This window comes from Rhineura floridana, chromosome 20 (assembly GCF_030035675.1).
Source record: "Rhineura floridana isolate rRhiFlo1 chromosome 20, rRhiFlo1.hap2, whole genome shotgun sequence".
Lineage (NCBI taxonomy): Eukaryota > Metazoa > Chordata > Lepidosauria > Squamata > Rhineuridae > Rhineura > Rhineura floridana.
The window spans coordinates 17,927,135-17,950,636 of NC_084499.1; the positions used below are offsets into that span (position 1 = coordinate 17,927,135).

A 23,502-nucleotide genomic window follows, 5' to 3' on the forward strand; every position below is an offset into this window, starting at 1 on the left:
GAATGGTGCCTGGATTGTGCCACCACTGTGTGTTTCTGGCTTTCTGAGGTCACCTGCTTGCGATAAACATCCCCAGAAACCTGGCATGGGGGCTTTAATTGTCTGTTTACCTTGGAAGGTCATGCACTGGTTTATCTCAAGTGTCACTGTCCAATGTGTGTGTGTGTGTGCTTTCCTCTCACTCCTCTCCGCCTCCGTCTCCTTTCCTGGGGAAACTGTTTTCCACGAGTCACATGGCTGGCTTTTGTTGCAAAGAGTCATAAAAAGGACATTTTTCATCTCCTCTTTTTCCTTCCCTTCCTCTTAATACCAGACACAGATTTATTCCCTCCCTGATGCCTGTGGTGTTCTGAAGCTGGGACGAGGGTTTCGAGAAGGCTCTGATGGGACAATAATTGATAATATGGCTGCTCCCAGGAGCCTTGTCCAGGCCTATAGCCTATTCATCAGCCGCCAGAGCTCATGCCAAGGTCAGCGCTAACGAGGACGTGGTAGGGTCCCCGGCTGCCCCCATGGGGCATCCTCCAATCAGATCGCTCGGATCCATGCCCCAGCCTCCGCTCTTTACAAGGGCTGCCTTCTGTGAATCAGGATTTGCAGCAGAGAGGCTGCCCTCGGAGCAGGAGCGCTCCATAACGGATAAATCAGCTGCCTTCACGCTCTCGTCCAAGGCTCTGGCGATCACAAGCGGCCTCCAACGAAAGCGCTTCAGTGTTTAGGAAATTGGTTAAATTATTAAAAATCCTTTTAGGAGCACAGGAAAGTGTCTCATGCTGAGCCGGACCTTTGCACTACCATTCCACTAGCCTGGTACTGTCTACACCGTTGGTTCCCAAACTTTGCTCCCCCCCCCGCATGGATCACTTGAAAATTGCCAATGGACCACTTAATGGTTCCCCCCCACCTGCTGTAGCAATTGTAATTTATTTGCTTGTCTGTTTATACCCCGCCATTCGGCCCAAGGCCCTCAGGGCAGCTTACAGAAGACACAAATATCAAAATACAATATAAGAATACATCAATAAAACAACAAAGCAACACAATTTACAAAAGACAATTTACAAGAGTTAAACAACAATAACCATCATAATCTACATTTCCAACTTAACACTTGCAGCGCTGAAATTGGCCCCAAGGTACTGTCTAAAAGCACATAAGTCCACGAGTCTACTACCTAGCTGGAACTATGGAAGTATGGAATACCCTGTGCTGGAAGGTGCAGGATTTTTAATCCGGGGTTTTAATGGTATCACAGTTTGCGGTCCATAGAACGGTCATACCATGAAAGAATATGATAAGAAATAAGTGGAAATGGACTGCCTTTGATTCCGACTTATAGCAACCCTGTGAACAGGGTGTTCATGGTATGTGGTATTCAGAGGTGGTTTCCTCAATAAATAAAAGAAGCATTAAAATTACAATTGAAAAAGCAATATGAATATTTAATGCATACTTGCCATGGGCCACCTAAATGAACCTTGAGGGCCACTGGTGGTCCACAGTTTGGGAATCCCAATCTACATTGACTGGAAGCGGCTTTCCAGGGCTTCTGGGTCATTCCCAACCCTACCTGGCGATGCCATTGGGGATTGAACCTGGGACCTTCTGCCTGCAAAGCAGATGCTCTAACCACTGTGCTATGGCCCCTTACCCTACAACCCTTGTGGTTAGAAAGGTCCCATGATTAATCAGGCCTTTAAAAAAAGGCATTCATTATCTTGAACACAAGCGCTTTTCATGGAATCGCACAACGCATTGTTCCCCAGCTGTTACGATTTATTCTTTCACAGTCATGGTAGACTAGTAGATCGGGGCAGGGGACCTTTCTTTTAGCACGGAGGCGCTTTCCCTTGTGGCAAACTTGCCAGGGTCCTAATGCCAGTGGTGGGCAGTGCCAGAAGCAAAAGCAAAGTTTACCTTTGTACAGAAGGCTAATGTCTACACATACACCCCTCTGTCCTTCATCCGTATGAAGCTACCCGGACCCTTAAATCTTCTGATGCCCTTCTCCTGTTCCCCCCTCGGAGGGAGACTTGGAGGGTGGCAGCAAGGGAGAGGACCTTTTCAGTGGTGGCTCCCTGTCTGTGGAATGCTCTCCCCAGCAGGGGTGTGGTCATCCAGGGTCTTGGGGGGTTAGACCCCTTACTTTTTTTGGAGCAGTGTCCCAGCAGGGTTCCTGTGTCTCCAGCATCTTATGAGCCAATCAGCATGAAAGAGGTGTGTGTTAGCCACTGATAAGAGTCTTCTAACATGCTTTCCTGTCCTTTCCTGTGGATTGGAGGCAATCAGAGTGAAAGGAGCTGGGTCAAACACTGACAAGACTCTTTTCAGTAGCTAACTCACTCCTCTTTCATGCTTAGGGACGTCTGTTGTTGTGGGAGAAGGCGTTAGAGAGGATCTCATTCTCAACCCAGCAGCGAAAAAAGGGGGGGTGGCTGTGATTCTCATGAAGGGACCCTGCACTTCTAAATTTTCCACTGCACTACTGTTCCCTGGTGAGGTCCACCTGGCTCCTTCACTGACGTCTTTTCAGTGCCAGGTAAAGACGTATCTTTTCCCTGCCCAGGCATTTGATAGACTGAGTTGAGATGATGTTGTTTGCTGTTAGCATGCCGCCAAAGTTTCCTGTGGTTGCACCGGGGTGTCGCTGTTGTGTCGCTGTTTTATGGTTTGGTTTTTATAGCATGGATTTTGTGTTGTTGTTGTTTTTTTTTAATAATTTTTATTCAAATTTTTCAAAAAACAAACAAAACAAAGTCAAACAACAAAAACATAACAATACAACAAAAGAAAATAAAATAAAATAGTTGACTTCCGATTTGTCGCAGATCAGCTATAAGTATATAATATATATCAAACCTGTCCCTTAATATATACATACAGGATCACTTTTCTCCATAGGCTATCTTAGTTAATCGTCAAATCCCAATATCATCATTTTATTTTGATCTTTCAACAAAAAGTCTAAGAGAGGCTTCCATTCCTTAAGAAATGTGTCTGTCGATTTTTCTCTAAGTAAACATGTCAATTTATCCATCTCTACTAAGTCCATTAATTTCAATAGCCAGTCTTCCGTTGTTGGTGTTGATTCCATTTTCCACTTTTATTTATTTATTTATATATTTATTTATTTGTTTCATTTTTAGACCGCCCATAGCTAGTAGCTCTCTGGGCGGTGTACAAAACAGATTAAAAATACAATATTATAATAAAATCAGTCACATATATCAACAACAATATTAAAATAAAACGTAGACATAAACATTAACATTAAAAACATTAAAAAGCCTGGGAGTACAGCCAGGTCTTAACCTGGCGCCTAAAAGAAAGCACCGTAGGCGCCAGGCGTATCTCTTCAGGTAAGCTGTTCCACAATTCGGGGGCCACTACAGAAAAGGCCCTAGATCTGGTAACAATCCTCCGGGCATCCTGGTGAGATGGTACCCGGAGGAGTGCCTTAGATACTGAACGAAGTGAACGGGTAGGTTCATAGCGGGAGAGGCGTTCCACAAGGTACTGTGGTCCCACACTGTGTAAGGCTTTATAGGTCAAAACCAGCACCTTGAATCTGGCTCGGAAACAAATAGGTAGCCAGTGCAAACGGGCCAGGACAGGTGTTATATGCGCAGACCGATTGGTCCTCGTCAATAGCCTGGCTGCCGCGTTTTGCACCAGCTGAAGTTTCCGAACTGTCTTCAAGGGCAGCCCTACGTAGAGTGCATTACAGTAATCCAATCTAGAAGTTACCAGGGCGTGAACAACTGAAGCGAGATCGTCGCTGTCCAGATAGGGGCGTAGTTGGGCTACTAAACGAAGATGGTAAAATGCATTCCGAGCCACCGAGGCCACTTGAGCCTCAAGCGACAAGGAAGGGTCAAAAAGGACCCCCAAACTACGAACCTGTTCTTTCAAGGGGAGTGTAACCCCATCTAGAACAGGATGAACATCCACCATCTGGGCAGGGAAAGAGCTCACCAACAGTGTTTCAGTCTTGTCTGGATTGAGTTTCAGTTTATTAGCTCTCATCCAGTCCATTATCGCGGTCAGGCAGCGGTTTAGCACATCAACAGCTTTTGTGCATATAATAATCTTGCTGCCGTAATCATATATAATATTATTCTTCCATATTTCTTTTCTATTTGTTTATCCATAAAACCCAATAAAAAAAATTCTGGTTTTGACTGAATATTTATCTTTAGAATTTTTTGCATCATCCTACCTATCTGTGCCCAAAATGATTTTGCCTTTTTACACAGCCACCACATATGATAAAATGATCCTTCTTGTTTTGTGTTTTTTTAATGTTGTTTTAAGTTGCTTAGAGACCTTTGGATAACAAGCAATTAATAAATCTAATACATCATCATCAGGCAAGCAAGAGGCATTATCAGCAAGGCCTCATTTCAGGTCAGGCCAAATCATTAAAGGAGATGACGAAATAGGGATGAGGAGTGTGGCCTGGAAAAATGGGGTGTGGTCTGGGAAGAGTCCCAAGGGCCAAACAGCAAGGGATGGAGGGCAGCTTTTTGCCCCCAGGCTTGAAGTTCCCCACCCCTGGTCTGCAGCTCTCGTGGGTATCAGATTTTCGGATAGGGGTTTCCCAACCCTACCTGGTGATGCCAGGAGTTGAACCTGCCACCTGCTGCACATAAGGCAGACATTCTACCCCTGAGCTACGGCCTTCTTCCAGGCTTCTGTGTGCTTTGCTTCAGACTCATCTTAGCGACAGTGAAGCAAATTTGAGACGCGCTCATAACCGCGCACACTCCTCGACGCATGGCGATGAACGTCTGATAAATCTTTTTAAGCGTTCTGTTTACAACAGAATTTATTCTTCCAACGGCCTCGGCGCATACGAGCCCTCTGAGTCAAATAACAGATCTTCCGACACTTAGAAAAAAGCATTTTCCTTATTGGCTGCCCGTGGCGAAGTAATTTATATTGCTGGTTTTCCTCCTTGCAATTACGAGGGCGGGTGTGTGTGTGTGAAGGCTGATGAAAATCCGAGGTCATCTGTAGTTTTTTTTGGGGGGGGAAACCAACCACAGTCCCTTTTTGTAGCCAAGAAAAGGCATTTAATTTTTTTTTAATGTCATGAGCTTTAAAATTCACATGCACCCAGGGTAACCATTGATTTGACTGAAGACCTTTGCTGGCGTTCAGGATCCAGAAAGACTGATCTCTAAATATTTTCCACCGATGTGTTTTTGGGTTTGCGAGGGGGGGTGGCTGGCTGGCAGGGGTTGGTGGCTTGTTTCATTTTTTCAGAGAAAGGGAAAATGAAGACAAATGGAGATAATTTTTAAAATGATCCTAGAGGTCTCTCTGTGGCTTTATTGCCAGGTTCTATTTAGAGGACTATCTGTAAAGCTGTGTATGTGTGTGTGTGTGAGTTTGCATAACATAGCTTTATGCTTCTCAAGCATCTTAGGAAAAGTATGTCTCTGTTATGCTCCTGTCTTCCTTGTTGGCTCTTTCTCCAACACCAAAGACCCCCCTCCCACTTCTAATTGAATCCACCCATTGCAAAAAAAAACACAAAAACTAATAAGCTAACAAATTGCAAATGGCCTTTTATAGCTTGACTTGGAAGTTGAGGCCTTCCTGACACTTTTGCGCCCACGTTCCCTCCCCTGCCATTATTTTTTATGCTCACCAGGCTGAGAACAATTAAAAAAGATAACCAAATGCCCAGCGGCCCTCTTTTCTAATTAAGGTGCAAGCACCAGGGCTTTGGAGGGTAGCTAAGTGCTTCAATTACCTCACTCTTCTCTTTCCCCCCCCCTCATTCTGCCGACCTTGTTAGACCAGACAGGTCCATTACCCAAAGGGGAACAATTAAAGCCAGCAAGAGAGAGAGAAAGAGAAGTTTCAGGGGGGCGACAGGCTCTACCTGCTGCCTAGGCCAGACCTGTGTCTGTGGATACATTTCTTTGCTTGCTAGAGAGCGGCGCAGACTCTGCTAGCTCCTGTTCATCTCTTACTAGGGACGCTGTTTGGTTCACATTTAAAGTTGAATCTATCAAATTCGCACTTTCCGAAACAATATGGGAACCGAAACATTGCCATCCTTCGAAATTCACACTCTTCCAGATGTTGCGACACAGTTCTCCAACCAAAAAAATGTTTGGAACCAAAACAATGTCTCCAGCCAAAAGCCGGGTGCATAAAAATGAATAAATAAAAATCACATGCAAAAATGCACTATATTAGGTGAAATTGCTTGCAAAAATGTGCTCATTTGTCACAACTGTATTCAAAATGTATTATATTAGGAGAAACTCCTTGCAAAAGTGTGCACATTGGTCAAAGTTCTATACAAAATATGCTCATTAGGAGAAATTTGCACTAAAATGCCAAAGAATTCTCACAATTTTTTTGGTAAAAAACCACGCAAATCGCTAAAGAAATGCGGAGAACTGAATTTTAACATTTTAAAAATGAGGAATTGCAAGGGGCGAAATTGACAGATCCTTCCATCCTTGTTTGTTACCATTTGGGGTGGAAGGAGAAATGGGGGGAAAGGAGCCCCTAGCATTGGACAGCCATTGGGCGTGCTCTTCTTTAGACGAAGGGACGTTGCTCAGTGGCAGAGCCTCTGCTTTGCATGCAGAAAGTCCCGGGTTCAATCCATGGCATCATCTCCAAATAGGCCTGGCAGAGGAGCGCTCCCCAAATCTGAAACTCTAGAGCAGCCTTTCCCAACCAGTGTGCCTCCAGATGTTGTTGGACTACAACTGCCATCTTCCTGACCATTGGCAATGCTAGCTGAGGCTGATGGGAGTTGTGGTCCAACAACATCTGGAGGCACACTGGTTGGGAAAGGCTGCTCTAGAGAGCCACCACCAGTCAGTGTAAACAATACTAAGCTGGGTGGACCAATGATCTGACTTGGTGTAAGGCAGACTCCTCCGTTCTCACAACTGTACTTGCGTAGCAGTTGGAGGGCCAGATTAGGACGGGTGAGACCCAGGACCAAATTTCTACTAAGCCACGAAGCTACTAGCCACGATGGCTATATTCTTCCTCCATGATCTGAGGCACTTTTTCCTCCCAAGACCAGTTGCTGAGGATCCTAAGGGGCAGAGTGCTGTCGTACTGAGGTCCTGCTTGTGGGCATTTGGCTGGCCACTGTGAGAACAGGACGCTGGTCTAGATGGGCCACTGGCCTGATCCAGCAAGCTCTTGTTATGGACTTCCTCCCTTGTCAGAAGCAGTATGCTGGGAATCACAAGTGGGGAAAAGTTATTCTTGCACTCGGGTCCTGCTCAGGGACTTCCCGTTGGGGCATCTGGTTGGCCACTGTGAGAACAGGATGCTGGACTAGATGGGCCTCCTTTGGCCGGATCCAACAGGGCTCTTTTTGTGTTCTTAAGCTCAGTCAGTGTTCTTGAGCCAGACTCTCTCTCTCTCTCTCTCTCTCTCTCTGCCTAGCCTTGAAAACAGGTATAGCTCAGTGGTTGAGCATCCCTAGTGCATATGAGAGGCCCCATGATGTGGCAAATTAAAGTTAAAATTGGAAAAATGAGGAACCAGGAGAACAGAAACTGTCGGGTTCATCCATCCCTTGCCACAATACTCGTTGTCGAATAACTTAGCCATCCCTCTGGATATTGTTACAATTCCTTTCTTGCCTCCCAGCTTTATCTAGAGTCAGATCCGTCACACACACACCCCACTTTTAAAAGAAAATGTGTAAGCCACCTGATAAAAAAAATTCTCCAAGAAAATGTCTACCTGGGCACTTTCTGACGGCATCATCCTAGCCCCACCCATTTCCTCACCATCGCTATCTTGTTCTACCCTGACGAGAGGAGGCTGTCCTTGCTTTTCTTACCAGGTCCTAAAGCCTGTGTTGTTCATAGAATCCTAAAATCCTAGAATAGTAGAGTTGGAAAGGGTCTATAAAGCCATCTAGTCCAACCCGCTGCTCAATGCAGGAATCCAACGTAAAGCGTGCCCAATGGGTGGCTGTCCAGCTGCCTCTTGAATGCTTCCAAGAGTTGTTAACGAGCTGTTGCATCAACTCATATAATGTATAAAGAAGGACTCAGAGGTGGTTTTTTAAAAATTGCATTTTTTTATTTTCCACATGAAAAACTTAACGATAAATCTGAAAACACAAATAACAGAGTGGTGGAGTGCTTTCATGATACACAACATTTGTTATCAAGAACACAGAAGGTATAGGCCCTGAATGTAAATCTAAGACCAACCTCGACGAGGTATAGTCTCATACCAACCTACGCCAGATATCCCCTCCAAAGGGCTGAGTGCGTTTGCAGACGACTAGGGTTGTCTTCCTGTTTATTTACTTAGCTAATGAAGGGGAACCACCAGTAGCATAGTGGCAAATTCGGAAGTGCAGGGTCCCTTCATGATAGTCACACCATGCCCCCTTGCAGCCACACCCCCTTTCCCCCATCTCCCTTGCTTTCCATACTGTCTCCGAGTCCACATTTCACTACAAGAGACATCCCTAGGAGCCAATCAGCACGAAAGGAGAGCCAGTGAGTTAGCTACTGAGAAGAGTCATCTCAGTGGCTGACTCACCTCCTTTCACTCTGATTGGCTCCAATCAGAATGAAAGGGCAAGGACTCTTCTCAGTGGCTGACACACTCCATTTCATGAGGATTGGCTCGTACTTAGGAACCTGGCTGAGACCCTGCTCCCAAAAAAGTAACGGGACTTGCATACACCCCTGGGAACCAGATTGTATCAAGGACTCAGGGGGTTATGTTTGGGGAGTTGGCAGGGGATAGCACTTTGTAAGTTTTGCAGGGGGGGGAGTTTTCAGGAGGAAACTGACACACAGCCCTAGAGTGCAGCGATGTCACTTTGTCTCCTGCGCCTCACTCACAGGTTGGCGTCGTGCATAGATTTTAATTTTAACAAAATAGCTGTCTCCAGTGAAAGGATCATCAACGTCTGAAAAGGTAAAAAAAAAAAAAAAATCTCCGTCTTCAGCTGAACAGACTTCGGAGCTGTCATTGATTTTCCAGAAAGAAAAAAAACCAGCCTCTGGCTATTCAACCAAATTAGTAGTCACTGATGACCAATTATTTTGCCCCGCTGTGAAGGCGGAGGCGTAACTTAAAATCCAGTTTGTCAGACCCAAGGCTTTCCCCCTGAAACACCTTTCAACTGGTGTGTACTTAAAGTCCCTTAGAAGGTTCTGATGCTTTGGGGAAGTTTAATCCTCCGCATATGTATTAAAAAAAAAAGTTTTAATGAGCTGTGGGGATATGATGAGCCATCATAAGAACAGGCTGTTCTACTCTCGGTAGAGAACTATTTCGCCAAACGGGCGAATCGTACCTGTCAGGATTTATACATACACACACCCAGAAAGTGTCAGTCTTATATTTGCAAATTATAATTATCATTCCTTGTGTCTCCTGTCCTCCTTCGCCCCCCCCGCCCCCCCGCCAGTACCTTTGGGTTTTGTTTTTTGAAAAAGAGAGAGAGAGAAGCCCTGACTCCCTGGTATCTGTCACAAGCGTGCCAACGGCTTGTATCCAACTGGGAACGAGTTTGCCACTAATTTTTTTGTAATCTTGTAATCTTGAATTTGTCTTTTATTGTTTTTAATCTATGATGCAGCCCACCCTGGGACCTCAGGATAAAGGGCGGGTAATAAATAATAATTTAAGGCCTACACAGTTTTGAGTACAAAATAGTGTTCCTAATTCATTATGCTGTGTGTGGGTGGGTGCGCAGGTGTGTGTTTGAATCCTTGGTGGGGAACTTCCAGCCCACAAGTTTGATGATGATGATGATGATGATGTTGCTGTTGTTGTTCCGCCCATCCACCCAAAGGAGCCCACGGCAGCAAACACATAAATGATAAAACAAAACACCCCAAAGAATCTAAAAAACACTGTGTCCCTCATGCCAACTCTGCCTCTCCCAAGCTGGAGGCAGGAAATCCAGATGGCATCCACCATCTTGGCTCCATGATCATCAGCATTATGCTATCCTTAGCAATGCCAACATCCCTCAGAGGCAGGCCACCTCTGCCTGCCCAATGGTAGGGCCGGCCTTATATCAGGGATGTGGTGAGGCCCATAAAGCATGTTAGAGATGTAATCACAAAGAAAAAAGAGAGAGGCACCAGCATTCCTGTCATCTATGACATTTCCTGCCCCCCCCCAAGAATATAAAAAGGATGGTCTCTTTGTATATGAATGACCTCACGGGGTGCAGAGCACTAGATCATGCACATAAACATTAGCAAACACGGGTATAGCTTAGGCTCCTCTGAAGCATGCAGCCCACAATAATTAGTAATAAAAGTCACGGCAGGAATGAAAAGAAGCCAGGGGAGGGGGAGAAATGGGGAGTGCAACCATTTGCACATATGCCAAAAAATGGGTGCCGCCCTTGCCTTTTTCTTTTTTCTTTTTAAGAGTAGACTGCAAAGAAGAATGCATTTAACAACTGGCCAGCATTGACTTCAGATGGAAACCCACTCCTGGAGTCCTCAAGATGTTGGACTACAAGTCCCGTCAGGCCTGGAGGGCATGGCAATTGATAGAGGATAATGGGCATTGTAATCCAACCGCACAATCTAGAGACATCCAAAAATTTCATGAGAATTTTTTTTTTAAAAAGCAGTAACAGCAAATCACTGCAGAAGTGCTGAGAACTGACTTCAAGACTAGGGGGGAAGAAAGAGAAACGGAGAGAATCCAAATCGACGTATTCGCCCATCATTCGGCGGGTGGGAGCTGTGAGTCCAACAACAACTGGAGGGCACCCCATTGCCTTCCTCTTGCTTGAGATGGACCTCGACCTGATCTGGCATGTCACGATTTTATCAGTTGTTTGTTTCTAAATTGCTTCTCTCCTGAGATCTTTCCCTTCCAAATCTTTCTCAGGCCCTCCACGCCTTTCTTTCAGCTGCTGCAGCACAAATACAAAGAGATTTGGATGGATCAGCAAAGAGCCGTCATCAAAGCCGAGAAGGCCGAGAAAAAGCAAAAGGTAAGGAGACCTTTAGAAGATATTGCGGGTTTTGCCAGCCATTGGACGAAAGGGTAGGGCTGTAGCTCAGTGGCAGAAGGCCTCACGTTCAATCCTTGATGGCATCTCCAAACAGGGCAAGGAGAGACTCCTTGCCGGTCATTGTAGACAACGGAATGTTTATATTCATTATTTATTTATTTTTTAAATGTATCTCCCACCCATCCTCCCAGTAGGAGCCCAGGGCGGCAAACAAAAACACTCTAAAACACCTTAAAAACAGCCTTTAAGATACTCAAACAAAACATCTTTTAAAAGCATGTTAAAACGAAACATCTTTAAAAACATCTTTTTTTTAAAAAAAAAGCATCTTAAAAAGCAGTTCCAGCACAGATGAAGGTCTCTACTTAAAAGGCTTGTTGGAAGAAGAAGGTCGTCAGCAGGTGCCGAAAAGACCACAGAGATGGTGCCTGTTTAATATCTGAGGGGAGGGAATTCCAAAGAACAGGTGCCACAACATTACAGGTCTGCTTTCTCTGTTGTGCGGAACGCACTTCCTGAGGAGATGGTATCTGCAGGAGGCCCTCACCTGCACAGTGCAGTGATCCACTGGGTATATAAGGGATTACAATATTTCAGGTATTCTGGTCCCAAGCTGTATAGGGCTTTGTACACCAAAACCAGAACCTTGAACTTAGTCCAGTAGCTCATGGGCAGCCAATGCGATTCTTTCAGCAGCGGGGTGACATGTTGGCGATACCCTGCCCCAGTGAGCAGTTGCACCACTGCATTTTGCATCAGGCGCAGCTTCTGGACCAACCTCAAGGTTCCTACATTCCTTTATACTGAAGGGCCATAGCTCAGGGGTAGAGCATCTGCTCTGAATGCGGAAAGGCCCCAGGTTCAATTTGATTGGCCACTGTGAGAGAAAGATGCTGGAACAGATGTGCCATTGGTCCAGCAGGGCTTTCCTTATGTTCTGAGGTTATCATACTTTGGACACATAATGAGAAGACACGATTCACAAGAAGAGACACTAATGCTGGGAAAAACAGAAGGGTGTAGAAAAAGAGGAAGGCCAAACAAGAGCTGGATCGCTTCCATAAAGGAAGCCACAGACCTGAACTCACAAAATCTGAACAGGGTGGTTTACGACAGATGCTATTGGTGGTTGCTGATTCATAGGGTCGCCATAAGTCGTAATCAACTTGAAGGCATGTGACAACAACAAAAGCCTCCACTGCTGGAGGTGCCATGCCTCTGAGTGCCAGTTGCTGGGAATCACAGGTGGGGAGAGTGCTGTTGCACTCATGACCTGGGCTTGTGAGCTTCCCGTTGGAACATCTGGTTGGCCACTGTCACAACAGGATGCGGGACTAGATGGGCCTTTGGTGGCCTGATCTACCAACAAGGCTCTTCCTTATGTTCTTATGCCCTCGACACAATGCAAGAGAACCTCTGCCACAGCCACGTTCTGTTTGGCGGCCCTCTTACATGTGCCTCTTACTTGTCTTCAGAAACGCAGGGGAAAGACTTACGATACACGCACGACGCTCCTGAGGAAGTTCCAGCCTCCGATGCAGGCAGAGCCGCTTTGGCAAATGCGTCACTTTCAGAAGGTACGTCAGAGACACCAACAAATGGGTCGTTTCCAACTTGCATGCCAATGCTGATTGCAGGGGTCCGGAAGAGCTGGCTGACACCACCTGGACCTCTGGAAGGGCCATAGCTCAGGGGCAGAGCATCTGCCTTGCATGCAGAAGGTCCCAGGTTCAATCTCCGGCATCGCCAGGTAGGGTCAGGAGAGACACCTGCTTGAAATTCTGGGGAGGTGCTGGATGATGTCAGCTGATGGGCACATTTCTCGGCAAATCTCTGCTCTTCTTTGCCTTCATTTTCAGTGATGCACAAGTGGTTGCTCTAGGAATGTGTGCGGAGGGGAGTTCCTATATATTTGCATCATTTTCTAACTTTCTATTTAATGGTGTTCTCAGTTCAGAGAAATAAAGGGCTTGCAGGTTCCCAGAGCAGCCACTCCATGCAATCCCAAGCAGGACGCTTTGATCAGAAAAGACTGTGTGTTCTTCCCCCCACCTCCTGCCCTCAATGTACTCCACCAATCCCCCTGCCTTTGCTGGCATATATATTTGCATATGTCAGTAATAATTTATCCCAGGTACCTGTCAGTGATGGTCTGCCGCGGCAGAGCATGTCAGCAGAAGAACATGACCCAGGTGCTGTTCAAACAGATTGCGCTGAAGTCGCGCACAAGATGAGGTTGGAAGCCTTTGCTTTCTAACTTCTCTGCCTTTGGGAGGGTCCTCTTCCAACCCTCCAGGGAGGAGACACGGCCCAGGATTCCTTGGGCAGCTGATTCTACTAGCCTACCTGTTCTTACCCTTGTACTGGTGCAAGTCTGTAGTTTGCATTTAGCAAAATCAAGCGGTTAAAAGCTTTTCCTGAGCTTTTCCAGTCAATTCAGGCTGCGGGGGGGGGGCTGTTTCTACACAGGGTTGGGAGATAAATTCGATTCAGTTCTCATTGAAAGCTGAATCTATAAAATGCGCAGTTTCCAGACCAATATGAGAGCCGAAACACAGCCATCCTTCGAAACCCGCACTTCTCTGAATTTTGCAGTACAGTTCTATAGCCAGACAAAGGTTGCAGAAAGGCATGCACTAGGTAAAGGTGTGCATCGAAAGGAATATATCCCTGAAACTAACATGCAAACGTGCATTTGGAGAGATGGCTTGCAACCATGTGTGTATTCGTCAAAGCAGCATACAAAAATGTCTTCAGTAGGAGAAATTCGCACGAACACACTGAATTTTCATGAGGATTTAAAAAAAAAAGTTGGATTGCTGCAGAAATCTAAATGTAAGATTGAATCAGTGAGAAACAGAGAGAGCCAAAACTGTCAAATTTTCCCGTCACTAGATCTACATCAGAGATGGGGAACCTAACGCCTGGATGCTAAAAGCGGCCTTCCAGGCCTCTCTGCGTGGCCCTCACATCTCTCCCAGGCCACATACCTCACTGGCCCGGCTTCCCACCCTCTTTGAGTTGTTTTTGTCTGGCTGAAATGTGTCCCTGAACTCTGACAATACCTCTTGCGTGCCCAGATAGGGTCTAGAGAGGGGTGGGTAAGTCTGTGTAGACGCTAGCCTACTGTATGAAGGTATAATTTGCACTCGTTCCTGCGCTCACTTTTGCCTCTGGCCCTGGCCGGCACTCCCATGTGGCCCCCACAAGGCTGCCCAGAAGGGAATGTGGCCCTCAGACTGAAATAGGTTCCCCATCCCGATGTGTTCTTCCCTTTGTCCAGAGGGCACCATGTTGGCTACCACAGCTCTAGGTTAACAGCACCCCATCCTTCCAGTTGCCTTTGCCCATGCCTCACCCCATCCTTCCAGCTGCCTTTGCCCACGCCTCACCCCATCCTTCCAGCTGCCTTTGCCCACGCCTCACCCCATCCTTCCAGCTGCCTTTGCCCATGCCTCACCCCGTCCTTCCAGCTGCCTTTGCCCACGCCTTACGCCCTTCTGAGCTTCATTCATCCTCTTTGCCAGCCTCCTCGGATGGCTACTTTGCGATCAAAGCTCGGGGCTGCACAGCGGTGGCCAAGGCCAACGGAACAGCTCAGCAAAAAGGCTGGAGATGCCAAGGGTAAAACCCTTCCCTCCTCCCCTGCCGCCGCCCTCCTTAATTGCTTCCCTGTCCACCTTTTCTGCCCTCCAGGCCAAGACTCTGTGACATTACACAGTCATTCAGTCGCTAAAGGCTAGACAAATGGAATATTTTCGCATTTGGATGCAGAGTTCAGGCCCCACTGCCCCAGAATAATGGCCGACACTATTAAGCCAACCGTTTGATTTAGAGGATTTCATGCCGCCGTATAGGCGTCCTTATTTGAACATCTCTTTGTGGGGAAATAGCCCTAATTTGTGCCTCCTGGGACCCTGCGGGGCACGGTTTTGCTCCTGCCAGTTCACTGACCTAACAGGAGTGGGCTGCGGAAGGAACCAGGAACATGCTGAGGGCGGTGCAGTGGATTAGTAAAAGTTGCTGAACTGTGATATTTCCAGCAGCATAGACAGGCTGGCAATTGCTTAGGACATAACTCTTTGGGAATAGGGCCGAATTAGCATCCTTTCCATCCTGCCTAACAACCATCAAGAAAGAAAAGAACAGCTCCGTGTAACATAGAACTTTGCATCTCCCTTCACTAAAATCAGCTTATATATATATAAGTATAGACCAAAGAGGTATACTGGCCGTATATGGGGTAAGGTGATCCTTCAAGTAAACTTTCAGTTAATTCTGCCTACTAATTACCTCAATCCAGAGCTTGGAAAAGTTACTTTTTTGAACTACAACTCCCATCAGCCCCAGCCAGCATGGCCACTGGATTGGGCTGATGGGAGTTGTAGTTCAAAAAAAATAACTTTTCCAAGCTCTGCTTCAATCCTATTCACCTTGACTATCAATGTGAGCTGCAGCTGTTGACCAAATAAATAATTTTTAGTCGTCCTTTTCATGGCTTAATTTGTTCGATTAGAAATCATTGGCAAGTCAGCAATCCCATAATACAGACTTTGAAGAAAGTGCAAGAGTGGAATTATTATTGTTATTATTGTTATTGTTATTATTGTTGTTGTTATTGTTGTTGTTGTTATTGTTGTTGTTGTTATTATTATTATTATTATTATTGACCCACCTTTCACCCTGAGGTCCCAGGGTGGGTCACGGGGCAGTTTAAAATACATGATTAAAAACAGGGAAAAACAGGCTGGGTCCTGCAAATCTGTGCCTCAGGTGTCAAAGGGCAAAGAGGTGCGTCTTCAGCATTCCCCCAAAACTGTACAGTACAGTGAAGTTGACAGACGCACCTCAGTGGGGAGGGAATTCCACAACTTTGGGGCTGCCCCAGAGGAGATCTTCTCTTGGGCTCCCCCCCCCCGAGCTTCTGAAGGCAGCACCACCACCAGGAAGGACCCTTCCACCGGTAATAACGCTGAGAGGGTCTGTGAGGAAGGAGGAGGTTTTTCAGATATTTGAGGCCTGAGTTGTTTACGGCTTTAAATGCTTGAACTGGGCCCAGAAACAAATTGGCAGCCAAGTTAAGCTATTACAGTAACACACCAGAACATAGGTTGTGGGGAAGGAAGTGTCTCCTTGGCTCAGAGGTCTCCATTGTGGTGCTGCCAACTCTTGCCATTGCTCTCAGTAAGGGCCCCCCTCCATTATTTAGAATCGCCTCTGAAACTGATCAGCGGTTTTCAGGCCCTCTTCTCAACACCCCCTTCTGGTTTATTTGTTTAATTTGTTACATATATGTCCCATCTTTTCCTCCAAGGAGCTCAAGGTGGCATTCACAGTTTCCCCCGGCCCCCATACGCTTCTCACAACAACCCTAGGAGGTAGGTTAGGCTGAGAGACAGTGACTGGCCCAAGGTCACACCCAGTGAGCTTCATGGCTGAGTGCGGATCCGAAACTTGCTCTTGTAGGTCCTAGTCCAGCACTCTAAACCATTACACCATGCTGAGTCATTTTTATAAGAAAAATATGTATTCCAAAAAATATTTCATTCATGGCTATGTTTTCTTTAAGACTTGATGGAATGGGTCTGTTTAAGTGCACCAAACCTTCACATCCCTCCAGTTTATGTCACTGTGGCACAGTTTGCTACCAGACTTCATGGTAGGCTGGGACACCAGACCCAATCCAAGGTGTCAGCATGAACATATAAACCCCTAGATTGCTCGGAACCAAAGTTCCTAAAGAGCGCCTTCCCCAATATCAACCATCTTGGACCCTGCAATGGGCAGGTGAGGCCTTGGTGGTGGTGAAGTGCATCTGACTCCCTTGTTGTTGACTTTCAGGAGGAATTGAAAAAACATTCCTGTTTACCCAGGCATTTGATGGCTGAAAGACACTGTACCTGGCAACCCTGAGACCACCGGTCTTAATAATGTTTTTAACTGTTTCTAGATAGTTTTATCTTTGGCGTGTTTGCTGCCCTGGGCTGGTACGGGAGAAAGGGTGGGATATAAACAGAAATAATAATAACAACAATAATAATATTTCACAGCGTAACAAGGAACAGACAGGTCCCTACCCGAAGAAGCTTACAATTCAAAATCCTACATAGTGAAGGCTATAGAGCAAAGACAGCCTTCTGGAAGTTTTGGGGTTCCATTAGTCCCAGCCAGCCTGGCCAGTGGTCAGAGATGATGGAAACTGTAGTCAACAACATCTGGAGGGCATCCCTTTGGCAACCCTTGCAACAGGAGGAGGCGAGGCAGAAGGGCCAGAGTCGTCTACAGGAGGAGAGGACCTTTGCCATGAGAGCCGAGAGATAAGAGAGGCGAAGCCATGATGGGCTGAGAATATATATACCAGGACCTACCGTGGCTGGTGCCCATTGAGGCAGGTGGAGCGGAAGTCAGGCAGCCCAACGGTAGCTGGAGCCAATGAAAGGCAGTCAACTAATCCTAGTTTTCTCCCCATCCTCCTCCCTGCAGAGTTCTACAAGGGCAAAAACTGAGGCTAAGGGGGAAGAAGCTGATAGGCAATGCTACCCCTGAACTGGTTGTATGTTAGGCAGCCAGGTGGGGTGGGGGCTGGTTGATGGCAGGCTGAGATTGGTGGGGCCCTGCTCCATCCGCTCTTACGGGCCAGCCTCCACCAACCAGGACAGCTCCGCTTGCTATGGGATGCAAGCAAGGAATTGACAAGCAAATGTTTGGGTACCTTGGCAAAAAGGCTTCATCTGCAACCTAGTGCAAACATTAAAATAAAATCAAAGACTCCTTCGCCAGACGATGAGCAACTCTCTCCCAAACACACCTTTTGTTGCCTGGGGAGGTTTCATCAGGTTAAAAAAAATAAAAATTCCAAAGAGAGTAATTAAGGAATTGCCCACTGTATCAACTTTTCCAGAGCAACCCTTGGTGCCAGAATTTGACACCCACTGGAGACCTGATACCAGCACACAGCCTGATCTTTCCTAAAAACAAACAGCTGAGATTTAACGTGCACATGCGTGTTTACATTTCCTCAGTTTCTTAGAAGGAAAAGCATGATATTTTAGAACTCAGCTGACAGGTAGAGCTCAGAAGGCTCCTCCCGCTCTTCTCATGTCAGGAAATTAAAATCCTGTATTTTTAGTTAAATAATCAGCCTCTGAGATGTGGGTTACATGGCGGGTTGGTAGAAGTGTGCTTGCTTGCTCCTCGAATGTTGCATTTCCTGTTCTTTCTGCTCAAGAGCAGAACTGGGACAAACGAGGCTCCCCAGCAGGACCTCTGGTACCAAACGTTTGCGGAGGGAGTTTACAGATATGGAGAGGGTGCATAAGTTGGCCACCTCTCCTATGTCCAGGGACAGGCCTTGATTTCAGGGATGTGGAAACTTTTTTCAGTCTGAGGGCCTCATTCCCTTGTGGGAAACCTTCCAGGGACCACGTGCCAGGTAGGGGCGAGGCCAGAGGGAAAAGCGGACCGAACAACAGATGTAAATGTTACCTTTTGTACTGTAAGCTAGTTTCTAGCCAAACAGACACACACATCCATCCATCATCCATCCATCCAAGCAAGAGGCATTATCAAACTTCAAGGGCATGTCCCAGCCAGTCAAGAATGCTCAAGCCAAGCAGGACCAGTGAGGGGGTAGCCTGGGGAGCATCACAAAGGCCAGATAAGTGTGCCTGGAAAACTGCATTTGGTCCCTAAGTTTCCGCACCCCGGTTCTCTTGGAAGAGATGTGAAGTTCCAGTCCAGTTTAAAGGTAAACAGTCCTACAAAGGGAGACTTGCAACGGCCTTGACGTTGTCCCTCAGTAGTTGCAACACCTGGACTGCAGCCTGAGCAGTCACAGTCTTCCCCACTAGGATTATTTGTAGAGTTTCTGTTTAAATTACTATATAGCCATTATTTCTAATGACTTTTTATTGGAGTGTGGTATATATTGCAGCAGAGTGCAGAGATAAATCGTCTGGCAAGACTATTGGTTGAAAGAATTAAAGCAACTTTAGGTTTTGTTACTACTGGGAAATGAAGTCATTCTGGCTAAAGACATACACGTGGCAGAGCCATGAGGCTTTCACTCAGAGGCGCTATTGTTGACTGACTACAAAGGAAGAGGGAGGGAGGAAGTAAAGACTTTGAAAAAACACACAGGTAGTTACTAAAAAAGAAATCGGTGAGGGAAGAATAGGTTGCCTTTATGTCTATCGCCCACCCCCCACTATTTCAAGTTAATTGCTACAAATATTGGTCCCAACAATTTTGCCAATATTAGGTTATTTACTAGTTTTACTGTATATGGTATGTTTGAATATTCTGTGCACCCACTTTGACATTTCCTTGAATACAAGTGGTATGTAAATGTGTTTATTTTTAAATAAGTGAATGAAGTCTGTTGTGAGGATGAAATATTGGGGATGCCACTTTGAGCTCTTGGAGGAAAGGTGGGCTATAAATGTAACAAACGGATAAATATATATTTTAAAAGCATGGCTGTAGTCAGAACACACAGATCTCATCAACTTGCTCTGTACATGGTTTCAGCATTTAACTTAATTAAAATTAAACAAAGGGGCATATTGTCAAAAGCTCAACACATAAAGCAGAGTTCTGCTGAGTCAAACGTCTAATCTCACTATCTGTGCGGTAGTCACATTCACGCAAGGATGGATTCAGTTCACATTGAAAGCTGAATCTATCAAATTTGCACTTTTCAAAATATGAGAACTGAAAAGCAGCCATCCTTTGACATTCACACTTACCTGAATGTTGCAGTACAGTTCTCCAACAATAGAATTCCTACAAAAATGCATATTTATTTATTTATTTATTTATTGCATTTATTTATTCGTGGGAAGTGTGCATAAAAATTATAATAATAATAATAATAAAACTTTATTTTTACCCCGCCCTTTTCCAATAGGACTCAGAGCGGCTTACAACTAAAAACAACATCGTTAAAAACATACAGAATATATTATTAAAAAAGAATTAAACTATCAGGGAAGTTAAAAACTACAAGATATAAGTTAAAATAGCAAATAATTTAAAATAATAAAACCATATAATATGATCACCAAGCCTATAAGACATTAATCCTGGTCGTTCTCTGTCCCAAATGCCCGCTGAAATAAAACAGTCTTTACTTGTCGCCGAAAAGACGGCAAGGAGGGAGCTGATGGTACCTCACTCGGGAGGGAGTTCCACAACCTAGGGGCGACCACCGAAAAGGCCCTATCTCGTGTCCGCGTAAAAATGAATATACTACTGAAACTAACATACACCCATGCACTGTATTGGGAGAAATTGCTTGCAGAAATCTGTACGTTTGTCAAAACGGTATATATATAAAAATGTACTTATGAGGGAAAAATTGCACTAAAATGCTGAAGAATTTTCATGAGGGTTTTTTTTAAATCAAATCACTGCAGAAATGTGGAAAACTGAATTTAAAACTGGAAAAATGAGAAGAGAGAATGGAAATTGACATTTCCTTCCATTCTTTAATAGTGGGGGAGACTAAGAGGTCTGTGCCTTCGCTCAGTCTAACCTCCAGGTGCTCACTGTTGATGGGCATCACCAACCCGCCTCCTGCTGTCTTTTCTAGGGTTCTCCATCTTCAAACCCAACAAGGTTGGAAAGGTTGGGAAAATGAGAAACAGAGGGAACCGAACTGACAGATTCCTTCCATCCCTGAGGTAGACAGCCTTCCCTTAAATGCTCCGCCTCCCCATTTAAAGTGGCCTCCCACCATTTTCTGCCGATTAACCCACCAGTTCAACCCAAACCTCTGGCCCTCCGCATCCAAACAATCCGCAACATGCAACCCCCCACTGTTCCCCACCGCACATACTTTTTCAGAGTTTGGCTCTGTTATGAACTTAGGTAACGTCTTGTTGTGGGTTTTTTTTTTCCTTTCAAAAATATAACACCTGCTGCCACTCTCTGCAGCTTGTCACGGTGCTTGTTGACAACCTTATTGAAAGTGGCTCTCGGCGTGACGGAGGCCAATCTTTCAGTCCCAGACACTATATGAAAGGGAAGGAGTTTTGAAGGGACGAGAGGAGTTGCAGGCGGGTGCAAGGAACCCATCAATATACCGTGGATTGAAAAAAAGGCATCCTGATCCTCCATCAACGGATGAGGCTCCTCACCTGAGCCCCCCAGCGCACCGCCTCCAATTAAATCAAAATGGTTTGTTTTTAATGGTCTTTTACACTGACAAGTGGGCTATCATTCTGGGCCGCGATAGCTGTCAGGGAGGCGAAGCAAATTCTCCGTTGATAATGCCCAATGGTTCCAATTAGGAGCCAAGGCCGCGCCTGGTGCGCTAACGATCCCCCAGCTTCCCACTAGGCCCCTTCGGTGCCGGCTGTTCCGACTTGCCTCCGCCTCCTCCTCCGCAAATTACTGACACAAAACGGAGGCGCCCCGGCGTCTCCTCACCACGCCAGGCCCGGGCTTGTAGGGCTTAATGAGGCGATGGAAGTTTTTTTTTTCCCTGGCTTTCCCGCTAAATTCTTTTCTTGTTTGACAGCTGCTTGAGTGTTGACCTTATAAAAGATTTAGTGTTTCTCATTATTTTCTGCCAAGCATCGCAAGTGACGGCTTTCACAGATATCATTTGCATCCAGGCATGTGTGTGTGTGTATGTGTACACAGAGAGAGATGTACTACAGGGTGTGCACCTGTGCATGTATGTTTCTGGCTGTACCCCCCACCCACTCTCCGGAAAGCCACCTCCCACGGGTGACACAGTTGCTTCCTTCTCAAGCCTAGCATTGTTAAACTCCCACAGGCCACAAAAATACAGATAAATTTGCTGGAGAAGGAACTCAAATTAGGAAGTGTTTTTTTTAAATATATATATATATATTCACAACATGTGCCAACCCTATGAGGCCAGAGGCAGAGGTCTCCAGTGCTCAGGAGCGCTAGATATTCAAAGAAAGCGCATGGCATGCAGCCATTGAGAAGGCAGAAGGAAGAAGTCATGTTGGACTGTTCCCCGCCACATCAAAAACTCACTGCCTTGGGAAAGCTAGCGCATCAGCAAGCAAGGGACAAGCCTACCTTATTTTAATGATCTGCTATTTTTCTATGGATAGGGAGGTTTGTTTCAGGGAGTTTCAACTGAGCAAAATGACAAGGGCTTTCGTTCATCTTGTCTCTCTGGCATTCACTGTCTTTCTGTGCATCTTCCTTGCACATTGAGACATTGGAATGAAAATTTGGCACGCTACATTCAGAATGCTGTTCTGAAACATTCAAGCTCTCCTGATTTACGACGGTCTCGGGGTGGGCAAATCAGGCTGGGTCATGTCACTTTTCACAGGCATTTGCTCTTAAGTCTGTTTTATCTTATTCCTGCATTAATCTTTTTTTAAAAAATCTGCACAAAAATGCCCATTTAAAAATTTGTTTGCTTTATTTATAAATCACTTCATCTTTTTTTAAAAAAATTGTAAATGGTGTAAAGCATAAAAACAATGAACACTACCATTAAAACGAAAACATAAAACCAGTGAAACAGTAGCTTAAATGCATATAAAAACAGGAATTCAGGGAAATAATAAAAATAAATTTATTTGGTTATTTAATTAGTTATTATAAAAGTATTTCCATACTGCCACATCATGAAACATCATCTAAAATACAGAACACCATTAAAACCAGTACAAAATTATAATTAGAGCAACTGGCTAATCAAGCAAGTTTTTTAGATAGCTGCATAGGCCTATCAGCATATGAAAAAGGTTTCAAGAGACCCCTGAAAGTCAAAAGTACATATTTTAAAAATGTATTTTCACTCAAAACACTTGTTTCAGAATGTGATTGCTCTCGAGACGCACATTTCAAAATGTATTTTCTCTTTTTCAAGAAACGAAACAAAACTATTGTTGATAATGCTTTCTGAGTGGACAACTATGCGAGAGAACATTTGGGAACGGTGTGATTCCTCACGCATACCCAAGCTCCCATTTGTGGGGCAAATTGAGACACTTTGTATTGGAATCAGCCCAAGAACAAATATCTTAAGCACGCTCAGAATAGCGTCTAGAACACTGACCTGATGTTTTTCTTTTGCAGAGATTTTTTTACTGTGCCCTACTAGAGCTTTTCTACCACTTTAAGTGAACCTCTCACCCCCCATCTCCAGATGTTAAATCCCTGGTGAAGTGGGCAGGAAGAAATGCTATGCACTGTTGCACACTAGGCCAGTGCTAGGGTAGAGCGGGCACCGCTGGTCCATGAGCTGCATTCAGGGCGACATGCCCGCATTACACATTCACATTGATTTTTCATTGTATTTTTCATTGCGTCTTTTATTTCTTATCATTTATTGTATTACGACGTGAATTCTATGGAATGCAAATTTCAATACAATAAAGCGCAATATAAGATACAAATGAAGCAATTAAAATACAGTTAAAAACCACACAGCATCTAGCTGCAACAGGCAGAAAAATCCTTAAGCGGTCCACCAAGACCCTCCGCAATTTTCAAGC

The 23,502-nt window shown here is 45.3% G+C and overlaps 1 protein-coding gene across 1 annotated transcript in view; it reads left to right on the top strand.

Annotated features, from left to right (window-relative positions):
* CFAP77 (cilia and flagella associated protein 77) overlaps window positions 1–14,636 on the top strand; it is a 65,384-nt gene extending 50,748 nt beyond the window's left edge. Inside the window, exons 4-6 of the mRNA XM_061604490.1 lie at window positions 10,882–10,987; window positions 12,484–12,585; window positions 14,448–14,636. Coding sequence (XP_061460474.1) covers window positions 10,882–10,987; window positions 12,484–12,585; window positions 14,448–14,636 — 397 coding nt within the window. The remainder of the gene's footprint in view (window positions 1–10,881; window positions 10,988–12,483; window positions 12,586–14,447) is intronic.
* Window positions 14,637–23,502: the final 8,866 nt, after the last annotated feature.